The sequence below is a fragment of the Gaeumannomyces tritici genome (genome assembly GCF_000145635.1).
Source record: "Gaeumannomyces tritici R3-111a-1 unplaced genomic scaffold supercont2.3, whole genome shotgun sequence".
Lineage (NCBI taxonomy): Eukaryota > Fungi > Ascomycota > Sordariomycetes > Magnaporthales > Magnaporthaceae > Gaeumannomyces > Gaeumannomyces tritici.
In genome coordinates, this window is record NW_008804547.1 from 1,670,215 (window position 1) to 1,696,750 (window position 26,536).

Sequence of the window (26,536 nt, forward strand, 5' to 3'; positions counted from 1 at the left end):
ACGCGGCGTGCTCCTCCATCCCATCCCATCCCATCCCATCCCACGACACCCGCTCGTCGCTGGACCAGGGGATTTCCTTCACATGCAGACCCACGAGGGACCCTGGACTGGTGTCGTGCTTTGATCCTCACTAGGCTACATGTGCATCACGTCCGGTGACATCCCAGGTCCATCACCATGGATCATTACTCGTGTAGGTCGGGGGTTGAGCGAGGGGATTCCCTGCGCGGCTTGAGCGCGCCGACGATCCGCCTTGCTGTATCCAGCGCCCGCCATATGCCCTAGCGTCTTCGGCTGAAGGTGTGGCCCACAATAGCGCCCACCATATACTCCAACGTCTTCGGTTGGAGGTGTGGCCCACAATAGCGCCCGCCATATGCTCTAGCGTCTTCAGCTAGAGGTGTCGCCCACAATAGCGCCCTGATCAACGCTGGTGATGGCCTCGGAGCAAGGCGGCGCTGGCGACGCTTGGAATCAAACGGCACCATCATCTCCACGTGAAGGAACATCCCTCTTTTACTCGTAGTTAGCTCCAGCATGCCAAGTTTGCGCTTGCGTCTGAGACGGCTTGACCTGCCGAGTTCCTTGCTTGGCTTCTTGATGTGGCGACGGGTATTCTCTGCCGCCCCTCCCCCCTCTTTGTTCTCTTTCTCTCCTGTCTTATTCTTTGTTGTCGCGAGAAACCCGCACTGGGCGGTGCCGACTTTGAATCCGAAGGATAGTGGACCCCATTTAAGGCTCAAGGCGTGGACGATAGAGTTCAAGGTTTGACGCGATCAATCAGCCGCGACGGGCGGGGCAAGGGGGTGGCATCATCCGGGCGCGTTAGCGGGATGGGGGATCTGTCTGGTTTGGCCGGTCTGCTCTGGTGTTGCGGGGTTGCACTGCGATGTGGTATCCTTCTCGGAATACATTCAAGGTCCGGAGTCTGTGCTGCTGTCAGTCGAGTCACGACGCTGGCTGCCTGGTGTCCTGACAATGTCATGCAGTCTCCTGTCCATTTTTTTTTTTTATTTTTTTTATTTTTAGTCAAACAACTCTCCCACTCCTTCCCCAGCTCCGAAGGGTTTATCTGTCAACGCCATCGCTACCGTCTCCGTTACCTTCCGCATTGGGCATCACCACCCAAATCTGGTCCGTCGATCTAACCTCTTTCCTTGTTCGTTTGTTGTCATGTCCCGTTGGTGGAGCACACGCCCTCCACCTAGGTACCCCGGGCTCTGGAATAGACTTTGGGCTTGACACGGGAGGTTAAATATTTTTTATTTTTTTCGTAATTCTAGAAGCAAAGGAGCCCAAGTACCGACACCTTGGACCTGGCACCGCACCTGGCTGTCAAGAAGCAACCGGTGCTCCGCGGGCCGCGCCCACAACCAACCGCGGTGGAGGCGACCCGCCTCCCATGTGCCCCCAACAGGCCACGCAATCGCACGATTCCAGCCGATACTACTCTTGTAAACCGCTACGAAATTGCAAGTGATTAGCAATATCCACCACTCCACCGTCGTCGTATACTACGACAGGGAGTATTTACTGCTAGGTCTGGTGGCTTATGCGCATAATCCGGGCTGTCGAGTGGGCAGCTCAGCTTGACCACCATCTTCTGCCTACGCATAGGTCAAGTGGTACGTACATAAATAGGGACAAAAAGCTCCCGGGGATTAAGATCTCTTAGCACACGTGTGCGACGTCGTTTGTGATGGATACCCGAGCATGGGTGGCTTCTGTGGGTACGCCAAGGACCAAGAGCAGCATCTTCACATTGGCTTTCGTGGCTTGGCCGTATCACACGTCACTATTCATTGCGTGGTAGTTGATCGATAAGCGTTAAAAAGAAGTTGTAATATTCTCATCATGCATCTGATGGTACGGGCTGATCGACTTGATGTGTGTCACAGCGTTCGAGGAGCTTGGCCACGCATCAACAGTTTCATATCTACACGTCGCCCCCCCCCGGAACCACGCGCTACCCACATATCCGGGCCGACCTACTTTCCATTTGGCTTGACGCCATAAACAACGACCTTCCCGGTGCGGATGCACACCAAGTCTTTCTCTGGAGGGGGGATTTCCTCGCCGCCCCGTTCTCGGGCACGGTCGTTGTACCATTGGCGGTGGTCCTCAGACGCGCAGGAGCTGCAGATGCAGTCGAGTATGGTGATAGTGGTGCTGCCCATTTGGAAAGAAATGATGTAAAGAAGAGAGTGGTGGTGCAGAGTTTGAGACGTGTTTCGACGGCTGTGAGTGTACTGGGGGTTTGTGCTATCGATGACGAATGTAACTCTGCTGGCCGGTAGATTCGAACCAGGTTGAAGTTCACTTTATATCTCATTTTTTTTCGTTCAAGACCAAACCAAATGATTGTGTGCTCGTTGCTCCCCATCTTGCGTTTCGGTATGGCTACCCAGCACGTTTCCTTTATCCGTGTCCATTGTCGACAGCCGTCCAAGACCGTAAGGGCTGGAACAAAGCACTGGACAATGGTCCGGACAAACGCCTTTGCCGGCAAATCGAGATAGAGAAAGGGGTGTGTCAATGAGAAGCCGTGGCCTCCATCTCTGAGCTATCGACAGTCAATGGAACCGATCGCCAACTGGAACCGGTGGACTGGTGAGCGCGGCGGGTGCACGTGACGAGCACGAGACGCTCCTCCGGATAGGGCATGCAGCGCGAGACGAAAGACGGCACTTGGCGCATACAGGAAAGCGCGACGCCGCCCAGGCGGAGATAGCTGTGGGCGGCCATACGAGTGACCGGGCCATCCCTTTGAGTGCCGTTAAACCCAAGTCGCCCGGATAGGAAGGTTGATCGGCAAAGGCACCCCTGTTTGTTGTTGTAACTCGGAGGTACGGATTTGCAGGAGCGCGGTGCGAGTATTGCAATGTACCGCTTTGTAATAATGACTTGTGCTGGTACTTTTATCACGGGCTAGATAAGGCGCAGATGGAAGCACCGAAAAAATGAACTTTTTATTGGCTCACGCACGCGAGATCAGCGGCCGGGGGTCGAACGGCACTCGAAGGGATACGCGGGCTCGCGCTTGCGGCCACGGGCTCCTTGTTAGGGCTGGGACGGCGCGGGCGTAGCGCCGCAACGGGCAGTGCAAGAAAAAAAAAAAGCAAGCTTAAAGCTTATGTGACCCGGACACCTGGTAAATTGCGCTAGCGCCGAGGGGGGCGCCCTTCTGATTGGACCACCAACCGTGGGTGGCTGGTATAGTGCAGAGAGAAAGCAAGAGGGGAGGGCGATCTAGAATCCTGGGTAACTTGGTGGTAGGGAGGCAGGCAGTCTGCAAAAATGCCTAAAAAGGAAGGGGAAAAAAAAAGAAGAAAATAATGGGGGAGACGAACAAAAGTGCCCGCGTGCAGCCGTGAGCTGCGTATTTTCGCCCCTCGCCTGCTTTCTTTTCCTTCCTGGTGCAGCGGCGTCGCCCATCACTGCCACAGCCGTAGAGGCAACCACCCAGGGTGACCCAGGTATAAAGACGGGAAATGAAAAGAAAAGATCACGAGGGGGAAAAAGACGCTGGTCTTCCGGGTTTCCTTAGCCATGAAACTGTAAGCCCATGACTGCCGCTTTTAGACAGGCGCCCCTCCCGAAGACCACGACCAAAGCCAGCCTCCTCCGAAGGCTTGCACAACAGCCACATACCTACCTACCTAGAAGGCAAAACACGCAGCGATGCAGGCGTCCCAGGGGCAGGCGTTGGACCAATCGTTGCCGCCGGCGCGCAAGAAGTCGGAGCGATCAACCACGTCCTGCGGAGAGTGCCGAAGGCGCAAACAGAAAGTAAGTTGTCCGCCTTCCCGTGTTTGTTCCAAGCTCCACGCCCGGCTCTCAGGGGGAGAGAGAGGGGAGGGGTTCGTTCGTTTGTTTAGGCCCGTCTCCTCGCAAACAACGTCAGAACCCCCCGCTCGTGGCCGCCCGCCCGCCCCCCCCTCTCAAATCTCTAACCCGCCGTGTTTGCTGCATGCAGTGCAACCAAGGGCAGCCCTGCAGCAACTGCAAGCGCCGCTTCCCGGAACCAATCTGCGACTACGGGCCCCGAAGGGGCGACGCCCCGGCCTTTGTCGCCGTCCTGGCGCCCCCGATCGCGCGACAACAACACGACAGCGACAGCAGCAGCAGCAGCAGCAGCAGCAGCAGCAGCAGGACCACACGAGCCTTGAACTCGCCGGCGACGACGACGGCGACGGGCACGGTCGCCACGAGGTGGCAGGTCGAACGCCTCCCGGGGCCGAACCGCGGCGGCGGCGGTGGCGGCCACTGGGGGCCGGGCGTCGACCCCGTCACGGGCGAGCCGACATACCACCCGAAGCCGGGCCACGGCGGCGCCGCGAGGTCCGCAGGGAAGACGGCAGCGGCGCGGGGTCAAAAGGCAAGCAGCAGCCGCGGCCTGGCGTTTGGGCTCGATGGCATCGTCTACCAGTGCCAGCTCTGCGGGCCCGTCCAGAGCATCGGCCACCTGCCCATAGCGCCAACAAAGGAGAACGCAATGCTTATATGCACGTGTAAGTCGAGAAGCCACACACGGCTTGGCTGCTCTCGGCGCCAAGCAAAAGAAAAAACAGAAAATGATCAAAAGACACCAGAAGGAGGCTGACAGTAACGGCATACTAGTCCCGGAGCTGCTGTACCGATTCAAGGGCTCCTTCGACGGCGAGCCGGACCTCGACAACCCCTTCATCACGACCTACGTGCCCTGGTGCATCCAGTCGCCGCTGCTGGCGCGCACCAGCCTCTACATCTCGGCGCGGTCCCTGGCCGAGCGCGGCTTCATCGACCTGAGCTCGACGATGCGGGCCAAGGGCGAGGCCATCTCGGCCCTCAACGAGCACCTCCGGTCCGAGCAGCGCTGGATCGGGGACGAGGTCATGGCGGGCGTGGTGCAGTTCGTCTCCATCGAGTGGTTCTTTGGCGAGCCCGAGGTGGTGCGGGCGCACCTCCTGGGCCTGCGCGAGATGGTGCGCCTGCGCGGCGGCTTCCCGTCGCGCGGCGTGGGCGCCCTCGTGACAAAGGTGGCGCTCGTCGACGACCTCGCCATCGCCTGGTGGCTCGAGGACGAGCCGACCATGGGGAGGGGCCAGCCCGACGGCTTCGACCACGAGTACGTCGAGCCGCCGCGGGAGCACTTCAAGGTGCGCTACGGGTCGCCCCTGGCGCGGCTGGGCGGGTGCGGCGGCGGGGGCGCGCCGACGTTTGCGTCGTGCGAGGAGGCCCTGGGCCTGCACCCGGCCACGGCCTCCATCCTCGACGACGTGCGGTTCCTGATCGGCCTCGCGCTCGCACTGCCCGCGGACCCGACGCCGGACCAGGAGCGCAAGGTGAGGTCGACGGCGGCCTGGATCTACGGCCGCATCAGCAAGCTGAACAGCGAGTCGCCGGGCGGGCCCATGTCGTCGACTGAAGAAGATTCAGATGCGCACGAAACGGATGGGAACGACGTTGCCATCGGTAGAGATAGTGCAGGGGTCGAAAGCCCGGGCACGCGAAGCAAGGGGTCGACTTTGAGCCCCGAGGCGGCGTCCGGCGCCAGGCCGCACTCGCTCCTCCCGGACTATCCTTCGTATACGTCGTCGTCAAGAGTCACGACGCCCTCGGCTGACATAGAGTTCGAGTCTCCGCCTGCTGCGGGCGACAGCGGCTCGAGGCCCACCAAGTCCCTAGTCGCGAGCCCTTACCCAGAGGATCGGGCGCGCCCGCAGCAGCAGCAGCAGCAGCAGCGGGGGATGGCGTCGGCGTCGGCCGCGCCTGGGCCTGGGCCTGGGGCCGACGGCGGGGGCGGTGGTCAAAGCGGGCGTGGGGGTGGGGATTGGGATGGGCAGAGGGAGGAGGAGGGGGGGCAGTCGTCGGCGACAGACTGCTGCATCGGGCAGGAGCCGCCTGACCCGCTGTACACGGGGGTGCGACTCGCGGCTATGCTGTACGCGCGCGCCCTGGCCGAGCGCAGGCCGTTTAGCGAGATATGCCTGCCGTCCGAGGCGCTGGCGCTGCTGATGGCGACGTGGCGGATCCCGCTGGGCCGCTGGCGCGGCATCATCGGCGTCTTCCTCTTCATGCTCATGGCTATCATGCCCACCGTCCGGGAGATCCAGTACCCTGGGAGTAGAAGCAGGCTGGCGAGGGCCCGCGAGAAGGGAAAGCGGCGGCAGCAGCAGCAACAACAGCAGCAGCAGCAGCAGCAGCAGCAGCAGCAGCATGGCAACAGAGACGACGCCACAGCGGCCGAGGGCGGCGGCAGCGGCAGTCAGAATAAGGCAGACGGCGGCATCGCTTGTACCGGCGCGCCGAGCTTGGACTGGGACGACCCCAACGAGGTTGTTTCCATGGCGCACGTGAAGCCGCACTCGGGCTTCGTCAAGTCGATTGTCCAGATCGGCTTCATGCAAATGGCCATCGAGGATTGGGGATTGTGTGCCGACACGCTGGGGCGCGGATTGGCGCTACAGCGATGGTTGCGTGGTGGGTGATGGATGGTGGTGGTGATGGTGGTTGATGAGCGCGCTTTCACTTTGGTTGGTTGTTGATTCTTGGCGGTGCAAATGTCGTCATGGCTTCGTTTTTGAAGTGCTCGTGCAGGCTAAAACTTCAATCTTGTCTCGTGAATATTTACTAGCGACGGCTGGGCGGCGCTTCGGGCGGCTGTTCCCGTTAACCGGGGGCCCTCTCTCGGCGAGCAGGGCAGCGATGTCGCTATGCCCTGCAGTAAGGGTACCACATCGGCCATCTCCGCCGCCGGAGTCGCTGATGACAATCTCAATGTGACCTGCTTGCTCTCCGCATCTTGGACACGCCCACTGGCTTCCCATACCCCTCCCTGCTGGCTTCCTCTTTCTACAATGCTCCCTTACTGCCTCGTCTGGTGACGACAGCCGCCTTACAGTCGGCTCGCCCAAAGGAATTGACAAGCAAGCATCTCCATACGGCAGAAAGCAATGGCAGCATTAGGGGTTGGGACAACCGCTCAGGGAGCAAACTCTCCCGAGAGTAGCCAGGGAGCAACGACGGCGCCCGCCAAGTCGGACTCGGGCTCTCCCACCCCGGCCGGGTCTGTGCTGTTGAAAGACGCGGCCCACGCACCACCCCATCAGGCCGTGGCCGGCGGAGAAGCCCCGAAAGATGGCCCGGCTTCCGGCATGCTGGCCAAGGCGTGGGCAGTCATCCTCCAAGGCCCCAAGGCGACCTGGTTCGATCCGGAAAACCCTCCCGAGTTCACGCTAAGCTTGAACATCCTGTTTACCGCTGTTAGCCACCCCTTCGACTCCCTCACTGCCTCACTAGGAGGGGAAAAGGGGGACTGGACTGACAACGAGCACAGGCAGCAGCCATCACGGTAGGAAATCTATACTACAACCAGCCGGTGCTCAACATGATGGTCCATACCTTTGGCATCAGCTTCGAGCGGGCGTCCTCTGTGGCCACCCTGATGCAGGCTGGCTATGCCGGGGGGCTACTTTTCCTCTGCCCGCTCGGCGACTTCTTCAAGCGGAGGCCCTTTATCCTTGGCCTCGTCGCCCTGACAGCCATCCTGGTGAGCGCACTCAACCCCCTTGCCCTAGCAGTGGTTGCCTGACCCATACGCCAACACGCACTCCATCCCTTTCAAAGTAGCTCGCTCTCTGCCTCACCACCTCCTTCGCCGTCTTCCAGGCCGTGTCCTTCATGGGCGGCTTCACCACCGTCACCCCGCAGCTGATGCTCCCCCTGGTCAGCGAGCTGGCCCCTCCGCACCGCCGCGCGAGCGCGCTCTCCATCGTGGTCGCCGGCTTCTCCTCGGGCGTCATGCTCGCCCGCGTGCTCTCGGGCATCGTCGCAAACTACACCCACTGGCGCAACGTCTACTGGGTGTCGTTCGCCCTGCAGCACGCCCTGCTGGCCGCCCTGTACCTCGGCATGCCCGACTACCCCTCCAAGTCGGCCGCGCGGTTCAGCTACCCGCGCATGCTCTGGAGCATCTTCGTCATGGTGGCCACCGAGCCGGCCCTCGTCCAGGCCGGCCTCGCCGCCTTCTGCGTGAGCGCCGTCTTCACGTCGTACTGGACCACCCTGTCCTTCCTCCTGTCCTCGCCCCCTTACGGCTTCGGCCCGCTCGAGGTCGGCCTGTTCGGCCTCATCGGCCTGTTTGTCATATTCTGGGGCCCACCCTTTGGCCGCATCGTGCTCGACCGGCTGACGCCGCTGGTGCCCGCGCTCGGCGGGCTGGTGCTCAACCTCGTCGGCGTCACCATCGGGACCTTCACGGGCACCTCCACCGTCGCCGGCCCCATCGTGCAGGCCCTCCTCAACGACGTCTCGATGCAGGCCACCAACATCTGCCTGCGCGTCCACGTCTACGGCATCGACCCGGCCGCGAGGAACCGCATCAACACGGCCTACATGCTCGCCTCCTTTTGCGGCCAGCTGACCGGCACGGCTGTCGGGAATAGGCTGTATGCTCTGGGCGGCTGGACTTATAGCGGCAGCTGCAGCAGTAGGTCCATGACTTTGCTTCGTAGCCCCCCCTCACCTCGTGTGCTTCATTTTCTGATCTGTCTTCGACTTCTTCCTTTTTAGTGGCGCTCATGGGCTTCGCCATCTTGGTCTGTCTCGCCAGGGGTCCTCGCGAGAAGGCCTGGGTCGGCTGGGCTGGCGGCTGGAACCCACGCGCTGACAAGCCATCGCCCGCCCCAGCCGAGCAGCAAGCAGCCGACGTGGAGCAGCAGTTGGAAGACAAGGTCGTGGCGGGACCGGAACAGCCGCAAACGGGCCCGGAGAGAGGAGAAGAGGGGGGAAAGGTTTGTTGAGGGGGCTCGAATGCTGGCATCGCCCCAGTATATATGTGACGAGACAGAAGATTTAATGACGCAACGATTTCACCCGTGTCCTCGCGCGTCATATATCCATCGATACCACCAACCCGACCCCGCCGCTCATGCACCGATGGCCTTGCACCTAATGTGACAGACCGACATCTTGACCAGCCCGGGGAGCGCCCTCAGGGACCCGATGCTGCCCTTGAAGACCTCCGTCTCGCGAAACTTCTGGTGCCCCTCGACGCTCGTCCAGCCGATCAGGGCAAAGTGCGCCGCGAACCTGGCACCACCACCACCACCACCCCCGTCGCCGGGCAGCGGGAAGTCGCTCTCGACGCCCCAGCCCATGCTCGCGCCCCTGAAGTCGGGCGAGGCGGGCAGCGCCCCCGCGGCGAAGTCGCGAAACACGCCCGAGATCCCGGCCCTCTCCCCGGCCGTCGTCGACGCGGGAAAGTAGGCGGCCAGGACCTCGACCACGCCGGCCTTGGCCCCGTCTAGCACCTCGGCCGGGAAGGGCTCCACGGCCATGTGCTTGACGAAGCTGGGGCCGGCCGAGGGGTCGATGAAGGCCGCCTCCAGGCCCTGCTTGATCTCGGCGTTGTCGCTGACGTCGTGTGGGTTTTTGGTGTCAAAACAGGTAAAACGGAGAAGAAAAAAAAGGAAGAGGGAACAAAAAGCAGAAGGAGGGGGGAAAAGCAACACCATTTTGCACCAAATCAAAAAAAAAAAAAAAAAAAAAAAAAGCCTCCACTCCCCCGCCATGGGCCAATGCAGACTTACGGATGGCTCCGCCAGGCCCGGTGGGCTTCGACGCTGTCCCAGCCCATCAGGTGCCAGACCTGGGTGGGATTCTCGATGCTGTGCGCCAAGTACGCGGTGTGCGCGCCCGGCTGCCTGACGGCCTTTGCGAGCACCTCGTGCGCGATCCTGCCCTCGGCCGTGCCGGGGTCCGTCGCGTCCAGGCCCGCCTTGACGCCAAAGCACGCGATTTCGAGAACCGGCATTTTTTTTTGGGGAGGGTTCTTTTTCTTTTTTTTTGTCGTGTTTGTGTGTGTGCGTGTGTCCAGATAGCTCCAGGTGCTTCTTTGCCGTGGTTGGATGAGCCAGCCAGTGCGCAAAGGGACTAGAGGTTACCTACCTTCACACCCAACCGGTTATATCGTTATCTAGACCCCGACGTGAGGCAATTTGTGGCAGTTTGATAGCCCACGGCTGAGCAGCAACCCGGTAGGCGCCATTCCAAAAGCCCGCGGCTGAGAATGGATGTGGGCCCCCAAGGCAGCCGTCGTCGGCGGGGGATGAGGCGATTACGTCATCTGGGGTTTGAGGCTCTCTCGTGGCACTGCCGTTTCTGAACTGGCTGCCTCCAGAGTCGCGATGAGGCTTTCTCCAAGAACGCCCCCGCGAACCAGCGGTGCCCTTGTGCCATGTATCACCAACCGTCGCCCGGGCAGGGAAACATTTCCGATGTGTATATGCCGTGGCGTTTGTGCTGTCCGTTGCTGCAAAGTGCAGTGACACCTGGGGAATAAACCGACTGTATGCTTATCACCCCGTCATCTTCTTCCTGGTCTAGATAGTTCTCGGGCGTCCCAAGATGTTTCGGGAGCTCTCTGCGGCGAGCTGCCTTGGATGTTTGCACTCGGCAGGGCGGCAGAGCTGGAAAGGTGCTACGACATCCACGCTGGTTCCAGAATATTCCGTATCGACGACGGGTCTGGAACCCGTGTCAATGATGGGGACATTCTGGCTGAAGGGACATATGCCAAGGCCAGCCGACTTTCCTTTAGAATACACTCCTAAACCCGAGCAGGCTCGCAAGATTCAGATGCTTTCTGCCTTCTAGGCCTCATCTCGACCGTGACGAGAATGGGCATTCCAAGAGCCATGTCCAACACGGAGCTGCGGCACTCTCACAGATATCCGCCGGTCCACATGCCACCCGTAGACAGAGGTAGCAACCGGTTCGACGCTTCACCACGTGTCCGAGACAAATGCTGTAATACAGTGACCCTCCCGACTGGTATCACCTCGGCTTTGACGGGGGCGTAGGTAGTATCAACACAAACACCTCCAAGGCTATACAGGTTTGTGTTTTGTAATCACCGGGAACCGATAATGCGATACTATAGCTTCTTAGATATTTTGTAGCTACCTACCTACCATAGCTTGGTTCAGTGGAGGAGAGCATATGTCCATAATGACTGGGCTAAAATGGGGGCAAGTATAATTTGCTCGATAGCTACCGTAGGCATGATCCTGATCCGACCGCCTACTTTCTCAATCCATTTCAGACAGTAGATGACGCGACCGATGGCGCAGCTGCGGTCTGTGACTCCTTTGGCTTAGGCTTTCCGATGATGCCCGAGCCGCGGAACGCGACAGCAGCGACCACAACGGCGCCAAGCCCAATGGCGAAGTTGAACCAGAACCCCGCTCGCAAGCCGTCTAGGGAGGGCTGATCTTGAGTGACCGGCCCAACCTCCTGGATTCCCTTTCCTCTGCCGTTGGCCATGACCGACATCTGCACTGCCGTGGCGATGGCGAGCCCAACAGCACGGCCGACCTGGCCAACGGCGTTGACAAGCGCGCCGCCGAGTGCTTGATCCTCTGGAGGCAAGCAGTAAGACGTAAAGAGCGTTAGACTGGGCCATGTCGTGTCAGACCCAATAACGCTGAGCGACATGGCTATCATGCCAGTGGCGAAATAATTGGTGTTCGGGTCGATCGGGATGGCGAATATCAGATTCGCTATCGCGACGCAGGCGTTTCCGCCGAGCAGGATGATCCATGTGGGCACGTAAAGCAGAAGCTGGGAGGCGGCCAAGGCCGTCAGCAAACCAGCAACGCCTGTAGGCAGGAACCGAAGAGTCGTGTCAAGGGTTCCGAGCCCTTGGTAGCTCTGGTAGAAGTATGTGGCGTAGACGAGGAATCCATTGAAGGAGGAGAAGAACAAGGTCATGAGGATCATGGCTGCACTGAACTTCTTGCTCTTGCGGAACATCGACACCTTCATCAGAGGAGCGCGGTTACCCCGTGATTCAAGGCGATGCTGCCAGTAGACGAAGGCGACGACCATGGCAACAGAGACGATGATGAGAGCCGGGATCCACGGCGTACTCCACCCCACAACGTTGCCGTCGGTGAGGGCAAAGAGGAGGGCAAATAGTCCGACTGTGACCAGGAAAGCCCCGATCCAGTCGACCGTTGCCTTGGAATCCGGTTGCGACTCCCTTGGCGCGGGCTTGTCGGCGGGGATGATCAGTGCTCCGGCGACTGTTATGACACCTGAGATTATGGCCATCACCCCGAACACCCACGGCCAAGACAAGCTGGTGGTGATGAAGCCAGCAATTATGGTCCCAAAGATACTTCCTAGCGGGGCACCCGCACCTAGATAGAGGCAAATATCAGCTACTGTTAGACTTGAGCGCAAGGGAATGAGGTGCCCTACCATAGGCACTAAATGCATATGTCTTGGCTTTTCCAGGGGCAAATGTCGTTCCTAGTATGCCAAGGGCGGTCGGGACGTTGGCGGCGGCGCCCAGTCCCTGAAGGCCCCTGAACAGGTCGAATCCAATCTCGTTCCTAATCAGAGGACACAGAGCCGTGGTGATGGTGACCCAGGCGGAGCCAAGAACAAAGACGCGCTTCTTTCCGTACAGATCGGCAATGCGGCCCCAAAGAAGCAGAAAGCAACCGAAGGAAAGGGCATAGGAGGAGACAACCCATTGCAGTCTTGCATCCGGAATCCCCAGGTCGCGGCCTATGAGTGGCAGGATGATGACGGCTGCTTGGAACGAGAGTATCTTTTCCACAGGCCCAGGAGGCACCACGTCAGCTGGCATTGCTGGTTTGCCGGCAAGGATCTAGAGTGCTTCTCACGTTTTGGAAGGCCGCACCAGATGTTGTAATCACCAGCCCGATACATCTGGCCTTTGAGTAAGGCAAAGGGGGCTCGGAAGACTCCTCTCCTTCGTTCGCCACATGGCCATCAGGGGCTCCGACGGCGGGGCCGGCTGGTCCTCGAGAGGGTGCGTGTGTCAGGGCATTGGATTCCGTCGACGTCTGGTTGGATCCATCGTGATCCTGTTTCTCGGCGGCAGGAGCGTAACTGGAAACGCGACCTAGGGACGACACGCTTGAGCCCGGAGGTTTCTCTTCGGCACCTTCTGCCCCGTGTCCGGTATGAGAGACATCCGGTTGCGCTCCCATGTTGAGACAGTGTTTGTGGAGAGGCGGATGGGAAGCAAACGAGGCAGAGAAAGGGGACGGGAGGACAGCCCGGACGTGGAGAATTATCTAGGTGCCATGCTGGAAAAGGGAAGGAAAAGGAATGGAACGGAAAAGGTTGAGAGTGACGACAAGACAGACTTCCCTGGATAGAGGCCAGAGCACACCCAAAGGAGCAAGAAGCTTGATGGCAATAATGCGGGAAGCTCCGCCCTAGATGGGAGGAGCGACTCAGCAGACGGGGTGTGCAGTTATTAGTCTGTGCCGCTTCTGGCAAGCGCGGCGCCGCTGATGGCAGTTTCCCTGAACACCGTTTCCGCGAACCCAGGCGGGATTGGGATTTGTGCCACAGCGGTTTCCGTTACGTACAAACCAGAGGCCTGGGCCGGGCGACAGAGGACGGCTCAGACGCCGTCCCCTGGCAGCGCCGCCCAGTGGCTTGCTGAGGTTTCTGGGGCATGGGCTGTCTGACGTCTGGTGGGCAGGTCCGCCCCCTGCACCTGCCTGACCGACCCGGGCGACAAGCACCGGCACACACCAGACACACCGCCGCGCTGATCTGGACGACCACATACACACGACGACGTGGACTCGTGCCGGGCACGCAATGGCTGCGTGTCTGCGTGTCTGCGTGTCCGCGTTGCTTGCCATCAGCGCATCATGGATCAGCATGCGACCGAGAGCAGCGCGCGCGCTAGTGCCCTTTCGAATTCACTTGGCCCGCGGCATGGCATGGACCACGGTCACACCTGCCCTCGCACTGCTCGCACCCAGGTTAGAGGCAAAAGCAAAAACGCAAATTTGCAGCTGCCGGCAGTCAGCATCAGCCGCTGCCGTCTTTCGGCCGTCATCAACTCTCTGCTCTGCGTCCCCGTTTCTTCCTAGCTTTATCCCCGCTCGTTCCCGTTTGGCTTGATGCCCGGAAGCTGACAAGCCCGTTGCGGCAACCGCGTTGATGCTGCCTTCCATGCGTCAATCCATTGCCCCTGTGTCACACCGGGTCCCTACCAGGCGGCAGCCATTGAAAGCAGCATCTCGCACTCTCAGCAGCAGGGCAGCGCTGTGTGGCGCGGGATGGATTGCCCATCGCCCAGTTTCCGTGCTCCCCGGCCATCTGCCATCTCCTGAGCAAATCTGCCGCAATCAACTCCAAGGTCGCCGTGACAGGTGCCACCGACAACGGCCGACTCTCGTCCAGATCCACACACATCTTGGCGGCACGCCACCGACGGCTGGCTGCATCCCCAATCCGGCCTGTGGCTCCTGGTGATCGCCGGTGCGACCTGCGATAACATGTGCGCTTGCAATCCAAGAAGCCTTCAGACCATCGATCTGGGTTCCCACTCTAGGTCCCTCTTCCGGCCCGTCTCGGTCGCTCGCTCACCGTGGGACAAGTCAGGTAACAGGTTCTCGGCGACGCCACTTGGCGAATTCTAGTCTGCAGCGCCCACAGCGCTTCTTCCTGTTCTTTTTATCCCATCACTGATTATTGGAAATCCCTAGCTCAAGCACGTCGGGACAGCATCCCAGACGTATATCGCGGCTCCCCCGAATCAGGTATTTGGGTAGTAGCCCAGATAGTGCTTCCGCGTCAACCAATGGCGGCCTGGTGACCATGTGTTACTCCCGCCCATTTTTCTCTGCCCGCAAAACTAGGGCTCGGCCGATACGCCCCCTTTGTCAGACGTGGCCGTCTTTGAGCCCCATCAGCCGTCGTTCCTGCATCCGTGCTTCCCCACGAAATCGCCGCCAAAAAACGAGCACGGGCCAGTCCTGACATGCAGAGAACCGGATGCAGTAATCCAAGATAAGGAATGCGCACGCCGGGGTTCCATATCTCCCACGGTGGTGTGGTTTGCGTGATGTATGCTTGCCTCAGGTGGGCAGTGGGAGCCAAACAGTGAACCGCGCAGGCAACTTGGCAAAAATTAGGCAGGCTCTGGAAGCGATGGCCAAGTTTTGCCGCAACTTTCCAAGGATGCGACCATTGAGTCGCGCACGACATCCAGCAGGTGCAGGTTTTCTGGTTGAGGGGTTCCAGGGTTCTTTGTTCTAGCCTTCTGCTTGGTGGCGTTGAGGTTTAATTACTGGCTTAAATCGAAGTCAAACAACGTCAGCTTGCCAACAAACATTATGGCCGGTAAAACACTACAGTGAAGAGGGTGGAAAAAGAAATTCTGAAGTGACTCCGATGCAGGCGTATATAAACTATAAAGACAGGAGCGCCCCCTAGCTAGGTGGTCTGCGTAGAAATATAACGAATAGTCTCCTAAATTTAATGATAACACTAGATCAATCTAAGCCGCCATATGGATTTACAACATCTCCAAGGGGGGTGACTAGAACTAAGTAGTAAGCAATAAAAGCAACGCTGCGCAACTAAGCTGCCAGCAATTACAAGGGCTAGGATACCACCGTCTTGCTTCACTGAGGCTCTACGGGTTGGAACGAATCAAAGTCCCTTTATTCATTGATTGTTGTTTTCTCTTCCCATGCAGGGCCCCAGTAATGTCAAAGACATCCCAGGTCTGTTCTAGATAGTCTTTATCACTTGCTCTGTCAAACAATCAACCCTTTGCATCATGTCGTGTTTGCCAGGGATAATCGTCCTTGGGAGCTGGGTGTTTCCAACCCTTTTTACTTGGGCAAAGTGTGAAAGGAACGCGCGTGCAGTGCATTGGCCTCAGCAGCCGAGGCCGGTGTTGTGGACTTGGTTCGCGGCGGATCTAGAAAATGTGAGTTTGGGTCTCAGCTCTGCTACTGCCCGTTGACACAAACAGGGTACGCCTCAACAGATCTCCTCAGTTCAATGCCAGGTGCAACTTGACACTGGGCTTGAGAACGTGCTTTCCCGGGCGGTTCACTTGGTAGGCAGGCCGCTGCACTAGGCAGCCGTCCTAGAATAGCAAGAGATCAATACAAGGCCACTGTCCCAAGCCCAGTGAAAACAAGTTGATGAACACGAGATTAGCAGAAACCCGCCTGCTCAACCCGACAAGGCTGCTCAGTTTGCCTCCTTTGTTTCAGACGAATCCACTCTCAGCCCTCAACACCGACCCGAGCGCCTTCTCCAACCTGCCTCCTGCGATGCCGCGCTCTTCTGTTGCCAGCCTAGAACCACCAGTCTCAACCGCTTGGCCCCGCCTTTTCACTTGCTGGCCTGGTATATAACCCGGCCTCGTCCCATTTGGATTTTCTTGTCGATAAAAACACTACAGACAACGTCCACCGAAGAGATCTTGGATATCCGAGCTGGCTGGCCTTCCACATTAGACAACATAGATCTCCTCAGCTCCTTGGACCCAAACCATCCAGCAACACCTCCTTCCCCAACTCCATCCTGTCTCGCAGACTCCACAGCACCGTAACATCGACAGCACCGTGTCCAGCGCGACATTGGGTCCGACTCTTCAACATGAACCACCCCCAAGGCAACGCGGATCGTCCCGCACGCCACGACTTCGGCGCGATCGGGACGCCCATCCGCCCTCGTCCCAATGCTCCCACCCCGTCCGTCCGGGACGATCTGAGCTCGCCCCCGAGCGCCATCTTCAGCCCCGGCGTGCCCAGCGGCGCGACCAACATGTCATCAGTCGAGCGGTCCGGGCCTAGCACCACCTTCATTAGGCAGGGGGGCAACTCCATCTGGGACCCGGCCGAGTCTCCCTCGCAGTGGAGTTGGTGTCGCCCCTACCAGCCGTCCGGTCATGCGCAGCAGCTCGGCGGCTGCCGCCCCGGTAGTCCCACCGGCACCGCGTCGGGCCTGTCCGGGCTGCCCACCAGGGTGAACACGCCCGAGACCACCGCGACCCTCGAGGGCGGCGGCGACGAGCAGGCGGCCTTCTTGCGGGTCAGCCGCCGCCTCTACCCGTACCAGCAGCAGCCCGCGTCCCCGTTGTCGGCGCTTCCTTCTTCGCCCGTGACGGCTCTCCGGGATGCGACGGGCCCCCAGGAGCAGCGGCTCAGAATGCTGCAGTGTTCCGGCAGGACGGGCAACTCTGCCGCCCTAACGCTCCCGTCGCTCGCCGAACAGGCTGTCCGCCCGCCTACCACGCCGGGCAGCTCCGCACCCTTCGCGCCGGCCCTGTTCGCCCCGGGCGGCGGCGGCCAGGCTGCGCGCCAGCCCCGACCCACCCCCGGTGCAGCCCCCGGCGAGTACGCGGAGCAACAGCGCGCCCGTCGGACGATGGCGTCCGAGACGCACGCCCACCAAACAATGTCGAGCCAGAACTTCTCAATCTATCGTCGGCTCCCGTCGCCGGCTGTGCAGGCGCCGCCATCGATCGAGAGCATCATGTCCGGCGTGGGTGGCCTTCGACTGGCCGACTCTGGTGGCCTCGGGGGCCCGCCGTCGACGGACCGGGTCTTCCATCCGATGGAGTCGACCGCCCGCGCCCAGCAGGAGCGCCAGCACTTCCCGAGGCAGGGCGGCCCCACCCGCGCCGCTGCCTTGGGCGGGGGCGGCTTCGGCGACGAGGCGGCCTCGGGCGCGGTCAGTTCGACGCCCGTGGCCATCACGCGCATCATGGCGGGCTTCAGCCCCAACTACAGGGGCAACATCAACATCGACCGCAACCGTTCGGCCGCGATTCCCGAGCACGAGAATTGTAGCCTTTTCATCCTCGGCCTGCCGGCGGACCTGACGACGCGGCAGCTGCTCGCGGGCATCCGCAACATCGGGCGCGTCTACGCCACGCACATCAACCGGCCCGAGCCCAGCCGCGGCCACATGACGTGCGCGGCAAAGGTCATTTTCTTCGACCGCGAGCCGGCGGCCCGGTTCCACGCCGCGTGCAGCCCCGAGAACGGCGGCTTCGTCGTCGGCGGCATGCGCACCCGCGTGCTCTGGAACCGCATCCGCACCGCCGCCCAGCCCGCCGGGCCGCCCGCCGCCTCGGCGCTGGGTCCGTGGCCCTACGACCATCACCATCAGCACCAGAGCCAGCAGCAGCAGCAGCCCTCGGGCCCCGACTTCGGCATGGGCTTCGGCAACGCCGCCGCAAACACCGCCGTCGACAGGGCGGGCCGGCACCGGTCTCGCGTCCTGCTCATCTACGGCCCCGCCAGGTTCGTCAACTTTGATAGCCTCACGGCCTATTTCCGATCCAAGCTGGAGTTCCAGATCGATGAGGTCTTGACGCTGGCCATGTCCGGCCAGGGGCCCGACGACGGCGTGCTTCTCGAGTACCGCTTCGGCAGCTTCAGGTGCCAGGCCGAGGCGGCCAAGATGGCCCTGACGCGCGAGCACCAGGACACGGTCAGGGTCTGGTTTGGCGTGGACCCTTGCGACGTGCGGCCGCCGCGGCCGAACCCGCGTCCCGCGGCGCTGTCGGTGGTGATGGAGGAGGACGAGACGAGAGAGAGCGACGATGGCCCATCTCGTGTTCCCCTGCCCTTCGTTGACTCGAGCGACTTCTGATCTCGGCCGAGACACATCGAACTTCCATCCCATCCTCCGCCCCCCTGCATCCCCTGGCGGCCAGTCAGACCTACGCCAGAGGTGGGGCGAGGCAGGTGGGGAGTTGCGCGCTGAAGGGTATATGAGGCATAGACTCGGTAGGATGTGCCTGGGAGGAAAGGCTTGTTTATATTGCAGACGCGATGGATTTCCACAACTTCCTCAAAGGAGACCGATGGATTGTTTCTTTGTTCGCTTATTCGTCCATTGGCGGGGCGCCTGTTATGGATGATGAGGGTGTAAGGCGTTCAGGATTGGGCCCGCGGTACTGTTTAGGTTGATTTAGGGGCGATCCTTGCACGATTGAAGCATGCGGTGTCAGCCTTTTGGGCTAGGATCCTGATCCCTCAGGTTGAAGGATGAGATCTCGGGCTGTTTATTAGCTAATTGTCAAATTGCATGTAGCATTTGCGCTTCCGTGGAGCCGAAGCTAAACGGTGAACTTGGCCGAGGTATTCGAGTGTACTTGGGCCAGCCCAGGCCAGCCATGAGTGCGCCAACAAGCGAAGCGGACTGGATTGACAATGTTCGTTGTGCCTCAGCTGATGCCGTGACGCCAAGGACGCTGCATTTCGCAACCAACGCAACGTGCCAAGTGGGCCTCCAATCTCCACGCAAGTCTGCGTTCGATGCGGGTTCTGCGGGAATGAACCGATGAAGCCCAAGGACGCTCCCAGGACCAAGGACGCGGCATATTGGGGTGGGGCCTGGAATCCGAACCGACCATTGGGCGACATAAGCGCGGCGCAGGCGAATCATGTGAGGCGCAACAGGCGATAACGTGCCGATGGCGCGCGCCAATCAGCCAATCAGGCGACGCAAGCGGCCGAGGTGCGCGGGTTCCGTACCCGACATCGCGCTTGACGTTGGGAGCTGGATTTTTTTTTTTTTGGAGCCGCGGCCAGACACGGCCACCAACAAGGCACAAGGCGCGCCGCCAAGCATCGACAGTTATGTGCTAGCGAGCTGTCCTAGGCGGGTCCGTCAACGGCCGGGCAGACTGCGGATCCCCGCCGCCAGGTTGTCGGCACGTTGGGGGCGGGCAGGTTTGCTTCCTTTGCAAATGCATCTGTCCGGGGCTCGTCTGTTTGTCAGCTGTTGCCGTTTCCGAACTAGGATGATGCCCAGAATGTTTTCGACCCGCCGTTCGGTGTGCTCCATCCGGAAGGACGCGGCGCCTGGCGGACAGTAAGGACTGGGTATCAGGTAGCATTGAGTTAGGCCAGCAGTCGCTGGTTTGGTGGTGGGTTTGGTGTTGCACAACTTGCCCTGAACGTTTATTGGCTGCGAACCCGACGTGGATGCATTCGTGTCTGGATACTGGTCATTGGCGATACCCCCAGTACCCAGGGATCGATTCCACGTTGCACTTGAAAATCCTCCCGCAGTCGTGAAAATCCTCCCGCAGTCGTTGCTTCGCTCTTGCTCCTTTTTGGCCTTTCCCTCCCTCCCAATCCGTGGCCCGTGCACATGCCGCAAAAGGCATGTGGGTGGGTGGAGCACAACCCCATAACGACAACCTCATCTAGACACGGCCGCCCTTCAACCTCAGCGACTTGACTCCTCCCGGCGGGCATCCTCGATCTGCTCGGGGTGATGCGGATCAAGCCCAAGGTAGAAAAAAACCGCGCGCTTCTTTGTGTTGCCATGATTGCCGCTGCCTAGGTAATGGCCGCGCAATTGGTCGTGTTAAGCGCACCAACGGTCCCCGGGAGGGCGCCCATACTCCAAGCGGTGTCGATGCACGGTACTTGTGTTTTTGCCGTCCACTCGCCAATAACGGGCCGGCGCTGCCGCTCTGCCCCGTGAGCCAGGCAGCCTGGCCGGAAAATGCGGTCGGCGTGGCCACTGGAATGGTGGTTTCCTAATGCCATGCAATCTCTTTGTCCAACTTTTTATGTCGTCGATTTCTTGTCCTACCAGACTTTTTTTTGCCCTGCTGCTTGCTGTTGCTCCAGATCGCCATGTCCTTCCTCTCTGCTCGGTCCACTCCCCCACAACGCAGCTCCGCCCCCCACTCTCCCCCCTCCGCCGGGCGTTGGTTACGTTCGCGATCCTCCCGCACACGGGCAGTCCGCCCGATGGCTCTGCCTTGCTCCTCGGGGTTCGACTAGGTACCTACTTATCTTGATCATATGCAAACCGAGATCACGTAGCCACCCCGTCCACGTGCAAAATGGGGGCCATCCAAGGCCACCGACAGCCCTGCTCTCGCCTGGCCGTCCGTCAGTTGCAACCTCTTCGTATAGTTGCCTATCCCCTACCCTGCCCTCCCCAAGCCGTGTGCGCCATCCATGGAGATCCCCGAGTCCCACATGGCCCGGCCCCTCTCTACCTTGCCCAGAGCTGCACCTCGCCCCAGAGGAGAAAGAGTGTTGCCTATGGGGTTCTCCGTCAAGATAAGGGGCTTGGCCTGTGGCTACGCAGAATGTCGTCACCCCCTACCCACCCCGCCGCTCACAATCAGTTGCGACTTAGTCTTGCGCCTAGACCTCCAGCATCCATCCTTCCCCTCCACCAACCCGAGAGTGAAATTAAGGTAGCCAAGCAAAGAGGGCGGCAACAACCAACACGCGAGATCCTTGCCGCCAGGACCCACGCCCCTTTCGCATGTCAACGTTCCAGGCCCCTGCGTGGCACACCAACATACAGAAGCGCAGTCTGCCGCGGTTTTGTGAACATGTGAACCATGTCCTCCGCCCCCTAACGGCATCTCGCCGCTGGAATAAGCGTCAAGGCATCAACCATGGATCCCTTCCCTTCCCGGATACAAAAGTCGGCGGCCCGCTCCATCTCATCCTTCAGAGTATGGGCACAGAGCAGGCGCGGCACGACAAGGTATAAACCCTCCGATACACGCTCGACAAAGCCCTGCGGCTATCAGACCAGCTCCGCAGACCTGGACCCAGTCCGGGCAACGCGGCCCTATCTTTGCCGCCTCAACGCCCTGTCATCGGAACATCCAGGGTGCTGCGAATACCTGGCCGCCGGAATCAAAGACCATCACGCCTACCACGACCCATCGCTCGCTTACGCCACACGTCATCATGTCTTCCAAGGCGCAGTACTTCCGACCTTCTCGCACAGAGGACTGGGAGCCATACAGGGCCGTCATCGAAGCCCTGTACAAGGAGAAGAAACTCAAGGATGTCATGGACACGATGGAGACTTCGTACTCGTTCAAGGCCACGTATGTATCACATTCTTGATTTCTTTTCCTTCTATCCTTATCCGCGTCTATCTCAGCACCCCCTGAAACCTCAACTAACCCCAACTCCGCATCACCAGGACTCGCCAGTACAAGATCAAGATCAAGGAGTGGGGCCTCGACGACAAGTACATCAAGACCTCGGAATACCTGGGCATCCTCAAGGTCAAGAGGAGGCGTGAGCGGGAGGACCCCAACAGGGACACCATGTTCTGGCTCCGGGGCAAGCAGGTCGACCCGGCCTCCATCACGCGCTTCGAGACCCGAGCCACGAAGCGAGGGCTCATCACGGACAGCGACACGCTCTCAGACCGAGGTGAGCGATAGATATACCATTCTCACCATTACCTTCCCAAGCACATTGCCCCTGTGTGGTTGCACAATGTCTTCGCTTGCTGACCGACGGGTGTGGCCCCTTTGATCACTAGACTCGCTCGGGGACGACCTCCAGTACATGACGCCGACCGAAGACTACGATGAGGACATAACGAGTTACGAAGACTACTACGCCGCATACGAGACCCGGGGGCAGTCCTCCTCCTCCTACCAGTACTCGACCGGTCGCTAATCAAGGCGGTGGGGGTGATGTGCAGCAAAGTCGATGTTGCACATATGTATTTTTTCTCTCACGTAGCATGTATCTCCTCTGTTTCGGTCAGCCGCGTGAGAGCACATGTTCTCAGCGCACACGGTGGCTGTCGTCGTCGATTTCCAGTTTCGCTCTAGATTTCTCTGTGGGAAAATCTCATGGCTCTCTTAGCTGCCTCACATGTCGACCTTGGGCAGATTTCCTACTTACGGCAAAGGCATCAACAATGTCTCAGCTAATAATCTTCTAATCCCTCATTCCCCGTAATCTATCGCAGTCTGGAAAGTGGTGCTCTGCCCGCCGGTTGAGACCGTTCAGTGCGGATTTACAACCCATCCGCACCACACCGGCTGCTGTGATAGCAAGATAACTAATTAGAAATTCTGCTCCCACAACATTCGATTTCTTACTCTCAGCTTTACAATCTCAGCACCAGGGAATAACCGAGCCTTTTTCCACCACAACCCAATTGATTACTGTTTCATTATTACATGCCGCCTATCCTTCGAGTCCTGTTGCGGCGTGCGTGCTCAGCCTTGGCCCCAGAGGGTGCTTGGGCCTCCAATTTAGCCAAAGTTTAAGCCAAAGTTTGGACTTTGAATTAGTCGCCATTTTCGTAGCAAGTGGGTGGAGTTCCTGCCAGGACCAGTAATTATGCAGGCTCCTACGGAGGCCAATTATGGAGGGGGCTCAAGTGGTCGCCTCCAGCCGGCACACTCGGGCAAGCGTGTCTAAAATCACATGTCCTGGCCCCGTAATTCTAGGTGATCACTCCCAACATTAGCTACGAGCACAGTGACTAACCCACGCAATGGAAAAGGCAACAGGTTACACGAAGGAAGTACTTTCTACTGCCTAAATACATTGGGCTTCGGCCTTAACACTTGTCAAGAACTTGGCTCTACATATCTCAGAAGGCAAGCAACCAGACTACTACCACATTGCAAAGTACGGGATCGTTTATGCTCGTTCTCAAGAGATTGAATTGACCTTGAGGCTAATGCTAGAAGTAGGAGCCTTTGAAAACTAAGATCAAACCAAAGCTATAAAAACATCCATTGACCACAACCAACCCGCCACCCCCTAAACCGGACATCACTTTCACCAATCCTGGTCAAAACAAACCAAAAAACAAAGACGAGCAGAAAAGGTGGCTTGGCGGCCAGAGCGACTCGGCTAACAGTCCGCTGGGAAATTTACTCCCAGTGCTCATCGAAGTCGCGAGCCTCGACAGGGGCAGCAGACTCGTCAACGTCACGGGCGGTGATACCGACGGCCCCGAGGGCCATCTGGCCACTCATCTTCAGGATCTCGCCCTCCTTCTTGAGTTTCTGGCCGACGTTCTTGAAGAACTTGCCGATCTTGGGCTCGGGCTCGGGGGAGCGCTTGGCGATCTCGACTCCTGGGAGGACGGTCTGGATAACGCTTTCGCCAAGGGGCTTCAGGGCCTTGCCAGCCTTCTTGAAGAACTTGCCGATCTTGGGGTCGCGGGTTTCGAGCATCTGGAACTCATCGACATCGCGGGCTTCGACAAGGGCAGCAGACTCGTCAACGTCACGGGTGTTGATACCGAGGGCTCCGAGGGCTATCTGGCCACTCAGCTTCATGCTCTCGCCCTCCTTCTTGAGTTTCTGGCCGACGTTCTTGAAGAACTTGCCGATCTTGGGCTCGGGCTCGGGGGAGCGCTTGGCGATCTCGACTCCCGGGAGGACGGTTTGGATGACGCTTTCGCCGAGGGGCTTCAGGGCCTTGCCAGCCTTCTTGAAGAACTTGCCGATCTTGGGCTCGGGCTCGGGGGAGCGCCTGGCGATCTCGACTCCCGGGAGGACGGTCTGGATGACGCTTTCGCCGAGGGGCTTCAGGGCCTTGCCAGCCTTCTTGAAGAACTTGCCGATCTTGGGCTCGGGCTCGGGGGAGCGCCTGGCGATCTCGACTCCCGGGAGGACGGTCTGGATGACGCTTTCGCCGAGGGGCTTCAGGGCCTTGCCAGCCTTCTTGAAGAACTTGCCGATCTTGGGGTCGCGGGTCTCGAGCATCTGGAACTCATCGACGTCGCGGGCCTCGAGGCCGGACACGTCATCGCGGGCGGCGAGGTCGCCCGACAGGGGCAGGGGAGCGCCGGCGGCGGAGGTGACCAAAAGGCTGGCCACGAGGACCTGGGTGAGCGAGAGCTGGGTGAGCTGCATTATTGCGGCCGTTGACGTGCGGATATGTCGAAAGGGGTTCGGCGATATTGGGTTCCAAACGAAAAAAAAAGAAGAGGTGGCGGGTGGAAGGTGGGTGGATGTAAGTTGAGAATGAGATGAACAGAAGGAAACTGACAAAAGGAAAAGACAAAAGGAAAAACAAAAAGGAAAAAGATAAAAGACAAAAGCAGATACTATCCGGGGATGGGGAGAAAGGAGGAACAAAAAGGACTTGATGGTGGAAGATGGGCAGCTATTTATCGTCTTTATTGGCATGCGTTCCAGCGTTGCCGGGCATATGGGGGCTCTGCTGCTATTTCCGACCAACTGGCAGCACCCATACCACGGATCTCCCAGGGGGGGTACCCGATGAACGGTTTGGAAACGTGTATTGACGCGAGGGGTGGCATCAATTCACCTCGAGTCGCGCCAGCAAACAACATGAGTAGCGCGCGACTGTCGGTGGGGGTTTTTCCCCCCGTCAAACTGGGAGCGTCGATGGGGGAGGGGCGCCCGGCCAATCTTTCACCGTCCGAGGCCGTCGCAACTCCGTCCGGTACACATGGCCGGGTCCTTCTCATGCTGCTGCTGCTGCTGCTGCTGCTGCGCGCGGCCTCTCTGCCTCCCTCTCTGTCGGGCTATCGGGCGGTCCAAAATTAGCCCGATAATGAAACAAGCTCCGCCATCAGGACCCTTGTTGCACTACAGAGTCGCATCGACTAAAAAAAAAAAAAAAACACTTGCCAGGCAAAAAGGACGTCCCATTGATTTGGCATTCGGTTGAGACCAAAATACTTTTTGACATCACCTTTTCCCTCCCAACCTTAGGTCGGCCCTAGGAAACACCACCCTGCCCGGTTTTGAGCAGCGTACCTAGCCGTCGGGTCCGGCGCGCGAGGAGGCCGCCACACTGCAGCTCTCCTAACATTGTGAGTTGACGCAGCTGAGTTGTACACGTGCAGACAGGCGCGCCATCCATCCCGCCGATGTTCTTCTACGGTTTTTTTTTTTTTTGCACATATAGCCGAGCCACCACGGTTGTTGTTGTCGGTGTTGTTGTTTTGCACCAAGAGCGAGCCGCAGCGACCCGCACGCTCCTCCAGGAATCTTGCTACAGGTTTCGTAAGATCAACCGAGATCCTTGGGTAGGGAAAACGGAAGGGCACAAGTCTGGAGAGCAGCAAGCGGGATCTCGGGAGGTACCCGCTCAAATGCTGGGGGGGGCCAGCCCATTCCTCCAGGGGGAGACCCTGCATTTGACTCGGGTGACGCCAGACAAGCAACACGCCAGTGCACGCATCATGGCCTGGCCCTCCCAAAATACCATTTGATGTGAAAGCTTGTGCTCCACCAAACCCTGACAGCACTGGCGGGACGTTTGCAGGAGGTCCGCGCTGTCGCGGAGTTGATAGTGGGGCCCAATTGTGTTACTAACACAAGCGTTTGTGTTTGTGCACATTTGGTCAATTGGTTCGTTTGCGATGCGCGCAGTGTGCGGGCAGATTGGTACCTGGCGGGCGTCAGGTTGTCGGTGTGGATTGTCGGGGTGCGCTGGCAGTGCGTGCGGCTTGGGATGCCCCCGCCTCGTGGAGCTGCAGGCCTGCCCACGGGCGCATAAAGGGGAATCTTTTGATCCCCTTCCTTTACCAGGTTCCTGCCCAGACATGCATTGATACCAGACGCTTCTTTCCAGATCTACCTATTCTCTATATTAGGAACGCCCCGTGCTACCCCCAGAGAGGCTATTTTCTTGTTAGAAATCGTCTTATGTTCCACGGTTAGGGCTGCTTAACGGAGGTGTCTTGAACGGGACGACCACGTTGGGTGCTGGGAAGTGGGTGACAGAAGTCTGATTGCCTACCTCCAGGTGTACTGGGGAGCCAGCTCAGGCTGACTGATGCCGACGCCTCAGTGACAGTAGGAAACCCTTCCTATTATACCCGTGCTAACACTTACACGAAGCCTTCCAGATCAAGGTGATCACTGGTGATTGGTACCGGTTGTCTAATGACCAGGTACGTACTAATTACTGTCTTGTCAGTGCCATCAGTCAAACTCCGGTGATCGCTG

At 59.3% G+C, this 26,536-nt stretch overlaps 11 protein-coding genes across 11 annotated transcripts; 4 read left to right on the forward strand and 7 right to left on the reverse strand.

Annotated features, from left to right (window-relative positions):
• Nucleotides 1-281: 281 nt before the first annotated feature.
• Nucleotides 282-491, reverse strand: GGTG_05679 (hypothetical protein; the record flags this gene model as incomplete). Its single annotated transcript, XM_009223485.1, has 1 exon — nucleotides 282-491. One exon carries the CDS (start codon nucleotides 489-491, stop codon nucleotides 282-284), a length of 210 nt encoding a protein of 69 aa, XP_009221749.1.
• A 1,497-nt stretch (nucleotides 492-1,988) lies between these two features.
• GGTG_05680 (hypothetical protein) lies at nucleotides 1,989-2,635 on the reverse strand (the record flags this gene model as incomplete). The annotated part of the gene is made up of 1 exon (XM_009223486.1): nucleotides 1,989-2,635. The coding sequence occupies exon 1, from the start codon at nucleotides 2,175-2,177 to the stop codon at nucleotides 1,989-1,991; it is 189 nt and encodes a 62-aa protein (XP_009221750.1). The 5' UTR covers nucleotides 2,178-2,635.
• A 1,335-nt stretch (nucleotides 2,636-3,970) lies between these two features.
• On the forward strand, nucleotides 3,971-6,578 carry GGTG_05681 (hypothetical protein; the record flags this gene model as incomplete). Its single annotated transcript, XM_009223487.1, has 2 exons — nucleotides 3,971-4,511; nucleotides 4,621-6,578. 2 exons carry the CDS (start codon nucleotides 3,971-3,973, stop codon nucleotides 6,468-6,470), a joined length of 2,391 nt encoding a protein of 796 aa, XP_009221751.1. The 3' UTR covers nucleotides 6,471-6,578.
• Nucleotides 6,579-6,767: 189 nt separating this feature from the next.
• On the forward strand, nucleotides 6,768-8,923 carry GGTG_05682 (hypothetical protein). Its single transcript, XM_009223488.1, has 4 exons — nucleotides 6,768-7,244; nucleotides 7,319-7,531; nucleotides 7,612-8,470; nucleotides 8,554-8,923. Exons 1-4 carry the CDS (start codon nucleotides 6,936-6,938, stop codon nucleotides 8,781-8,783), a joined length of 1,611 nt encoding a protein of 536 aa, XP_009221752.1. The 5' UTR covers nucleotides 6,768-6,935; the 3' UTR covers nucleotides 8,784-8,923.
• Nucleotides 8,910-10,027, reverse strand: GGTG_05683 (hypothetical protein; the record flags this gene model as incomplete). Its single annotated transcript, XM_009223489.1, has 2 exons — nucleotides 9,573-10,027; nucleotides 8,910-9,396 (listed from the first exon to the last, which is right to left on the reverse strand). The coding sequence occupies exons 1-2, from the start codon at nucleotides 9,794-9,796 to the stop codon at nucleotides 8,910-8,912; spliced, it is 711 nt and encodes a 236-aa protein (XP_009221753.1). The 5' UTR covers nucleotides 9,797-10,027.
• Nucleotides 10,028-11,082: 1,055 nt separating this feature from the next.
• On the reverse strand, nucleotides 11,083-13,007 carry GGTG_05684 (puromycin resistance protein pur8; the record flags this gene model as incomplete). The annotated part of the gene is made up of 3 exons (XM_009223490.1): nucleotides 11,083-12,185; nucleotides 12,247-12,601; nucleotides 12,678-13,007. 3 exons carry the CDS (start codon nucleotides 13,005-13,007, stop codon nucleotides 11,083-11,085), a joined length of 1,788 nt encoding a protein of 595 aa, XP_009221754.1.
• Nucleotides 13,008-13,429: 422 nt separating this feature from the next.
• On the reverse strand, nucleotides 13,430-14,235 carry GGTG_05685 (hypothetical protein; the record flags this gene model as incomplete). The annotated part of the gene is made up of 3 exons (XM_009223491.1): nucleotides 13,430-13,584; nucleotides 13,775-13,987; nucleotides 14,067-14,235. 3 exons carry the CDS (start codon nucleotides 14,233-14,235, stop codon nucleotides 13,430-13,432), a joined length of 537 nt encoding a protein of 178 aa, XP_009221755.1.
• A 2,205-nt stretch (nucleotides 14,236-16,440) lies between these two features.
• Nucleotides 16,441-18,444, forward strand: GGTG_05686 (hypothetical protein; the record flags this gene model as incomplete). Its single annotated transcript, XM_009223492.1, has 1 exon — nucleotides 16,441-18,444. The coding sequence occupies one exon, from the start codon at nucleotides 16,441-16,443 to the stop codon at nucleotides 18,442-18,444; it is 2,004 nt and encodes a 667-aa protein (XP_009221756.1).
• A 2,995-nt stretch (nucleotides 18,445-21,439) lies between these two features.
• On the forward strand, nucleotides 21,440-22,280 carry GGTG_05687 (hypothetical protein). Its single transcript, XM_009223493.1, has 3 exons — nucleotides 21,440-21,673; nucleotides 21,772-22,007; nucleotides 22,120-22,280. The coding sequence occupies exons 1-3, from the start codon at nucleotides 21,531-21,533 to the stop codon at nucleotides 22,257-22,259; spliced, it is 519 nt and encodes a 172-aa protein (XP_009221757.1). The 5' UTR covers nucleotides 21,440-21,530; the 3' UTR covers nucleotides 22,260-22,280.
• A 959-nt stretch (nucleotides 22,281-23,239) lies between these two features.
• Nucleotides 23,240-24,722, reverse strand: GGTG_05688 (hypothetical protein). The gene has a single exon (XM_009223494.1). It carries the CDS (start codon nucleotides 24,464-24,466, stop codon nucleotides 23,477-23,479), a length of 990 nt encoding a protein of 329 aa, XP_009221758.1. The 5' UTR covers nucleotides 24,467-24,722; the 3' UTR covers nucleotides 23,240-23,476.
• Nucleotides 24,723-24,991: 269 nt separating this feature from the next.
• On the reverse strand, nucleotides 24,992-25,394 carry GGTG_05689 (hypothetical protein; the record flags this gene model as incomplete). The annotated part of the gene is made up of 2 exons (XM_009223495.1): nucleotides 24,992-25,104; nucleotides 25,340-25,394. The coding sequence occupies 2 exons, from the start codon at nucleotides 25,392-25,394 to the stop codon at nucleotides 24,992-24,994; spliced, it is 168 nt and encodes a 55-aa protein (XP_009221759.1).
• Between the last annotated feature and the right edge of the window lie 1,142 nt (nucleotides 25,395-26,536).

What these genes read in the sequence shown, in the direction of transcription:
- GGTG_05688 (XM_009223494.1), bottom strand. Translation starts at nt 24,466, where the DNA reads ATGCAGCTCACCCAGCTCTCGCTCACCCAGGTCCTCGTGGCCAGCCTT.
- GGTG_05682 (XM_009223488.1), top strand. Translation starts at nt 6,936, where the DNA reads ATGGCAGCATTAGGGGTTGGGACAACCGCTCAGGGAGCAAACTCTCCC. An exon ending in TGAACATCCTGTTTACCGCT is followed by an intron (nt 7,245 to 7,318) that starts GTTAGCCACCCC and finishes CAACGAGCACAG; the next exon opens with GCAGCAGCCATCACGGTAGG. An exon ending in TTATAGCGGCAGCTGCAGCA is followed by an intron (nt 8,471 to 8,553) that starts GTAGGTCCATGA and finishes CTTCCTTTTTAG; the next exon opens with TGGCGCTCATGGGCTTCGCC.
- GGTG_05687 (XM_009223493.1), top strand. Translation starts at nt 21,531, where the DNA reads ATGTCTTCCAAGGCGCAGTACTTCCGACCTTCTCGCACAGAGGACTGG. An exon ending in TCGTACTCGTTCAAGGCCAC is followed by an intron (nt 21,674 to 21,771) that starts GTATGTATCACA and finishes CCGCATCACCAG; the next exon opens with GACTCGCCAGTACAAGATCA. An exon ending in CGACACGCTCTCAGACCGAG is followed by an intron (nt 22,008 to 22,119) that starts GTGAGCGATAGA and finishes TTTGATCACTAG; the next exon opens with ACTCGCTCGGGGACGACCTC.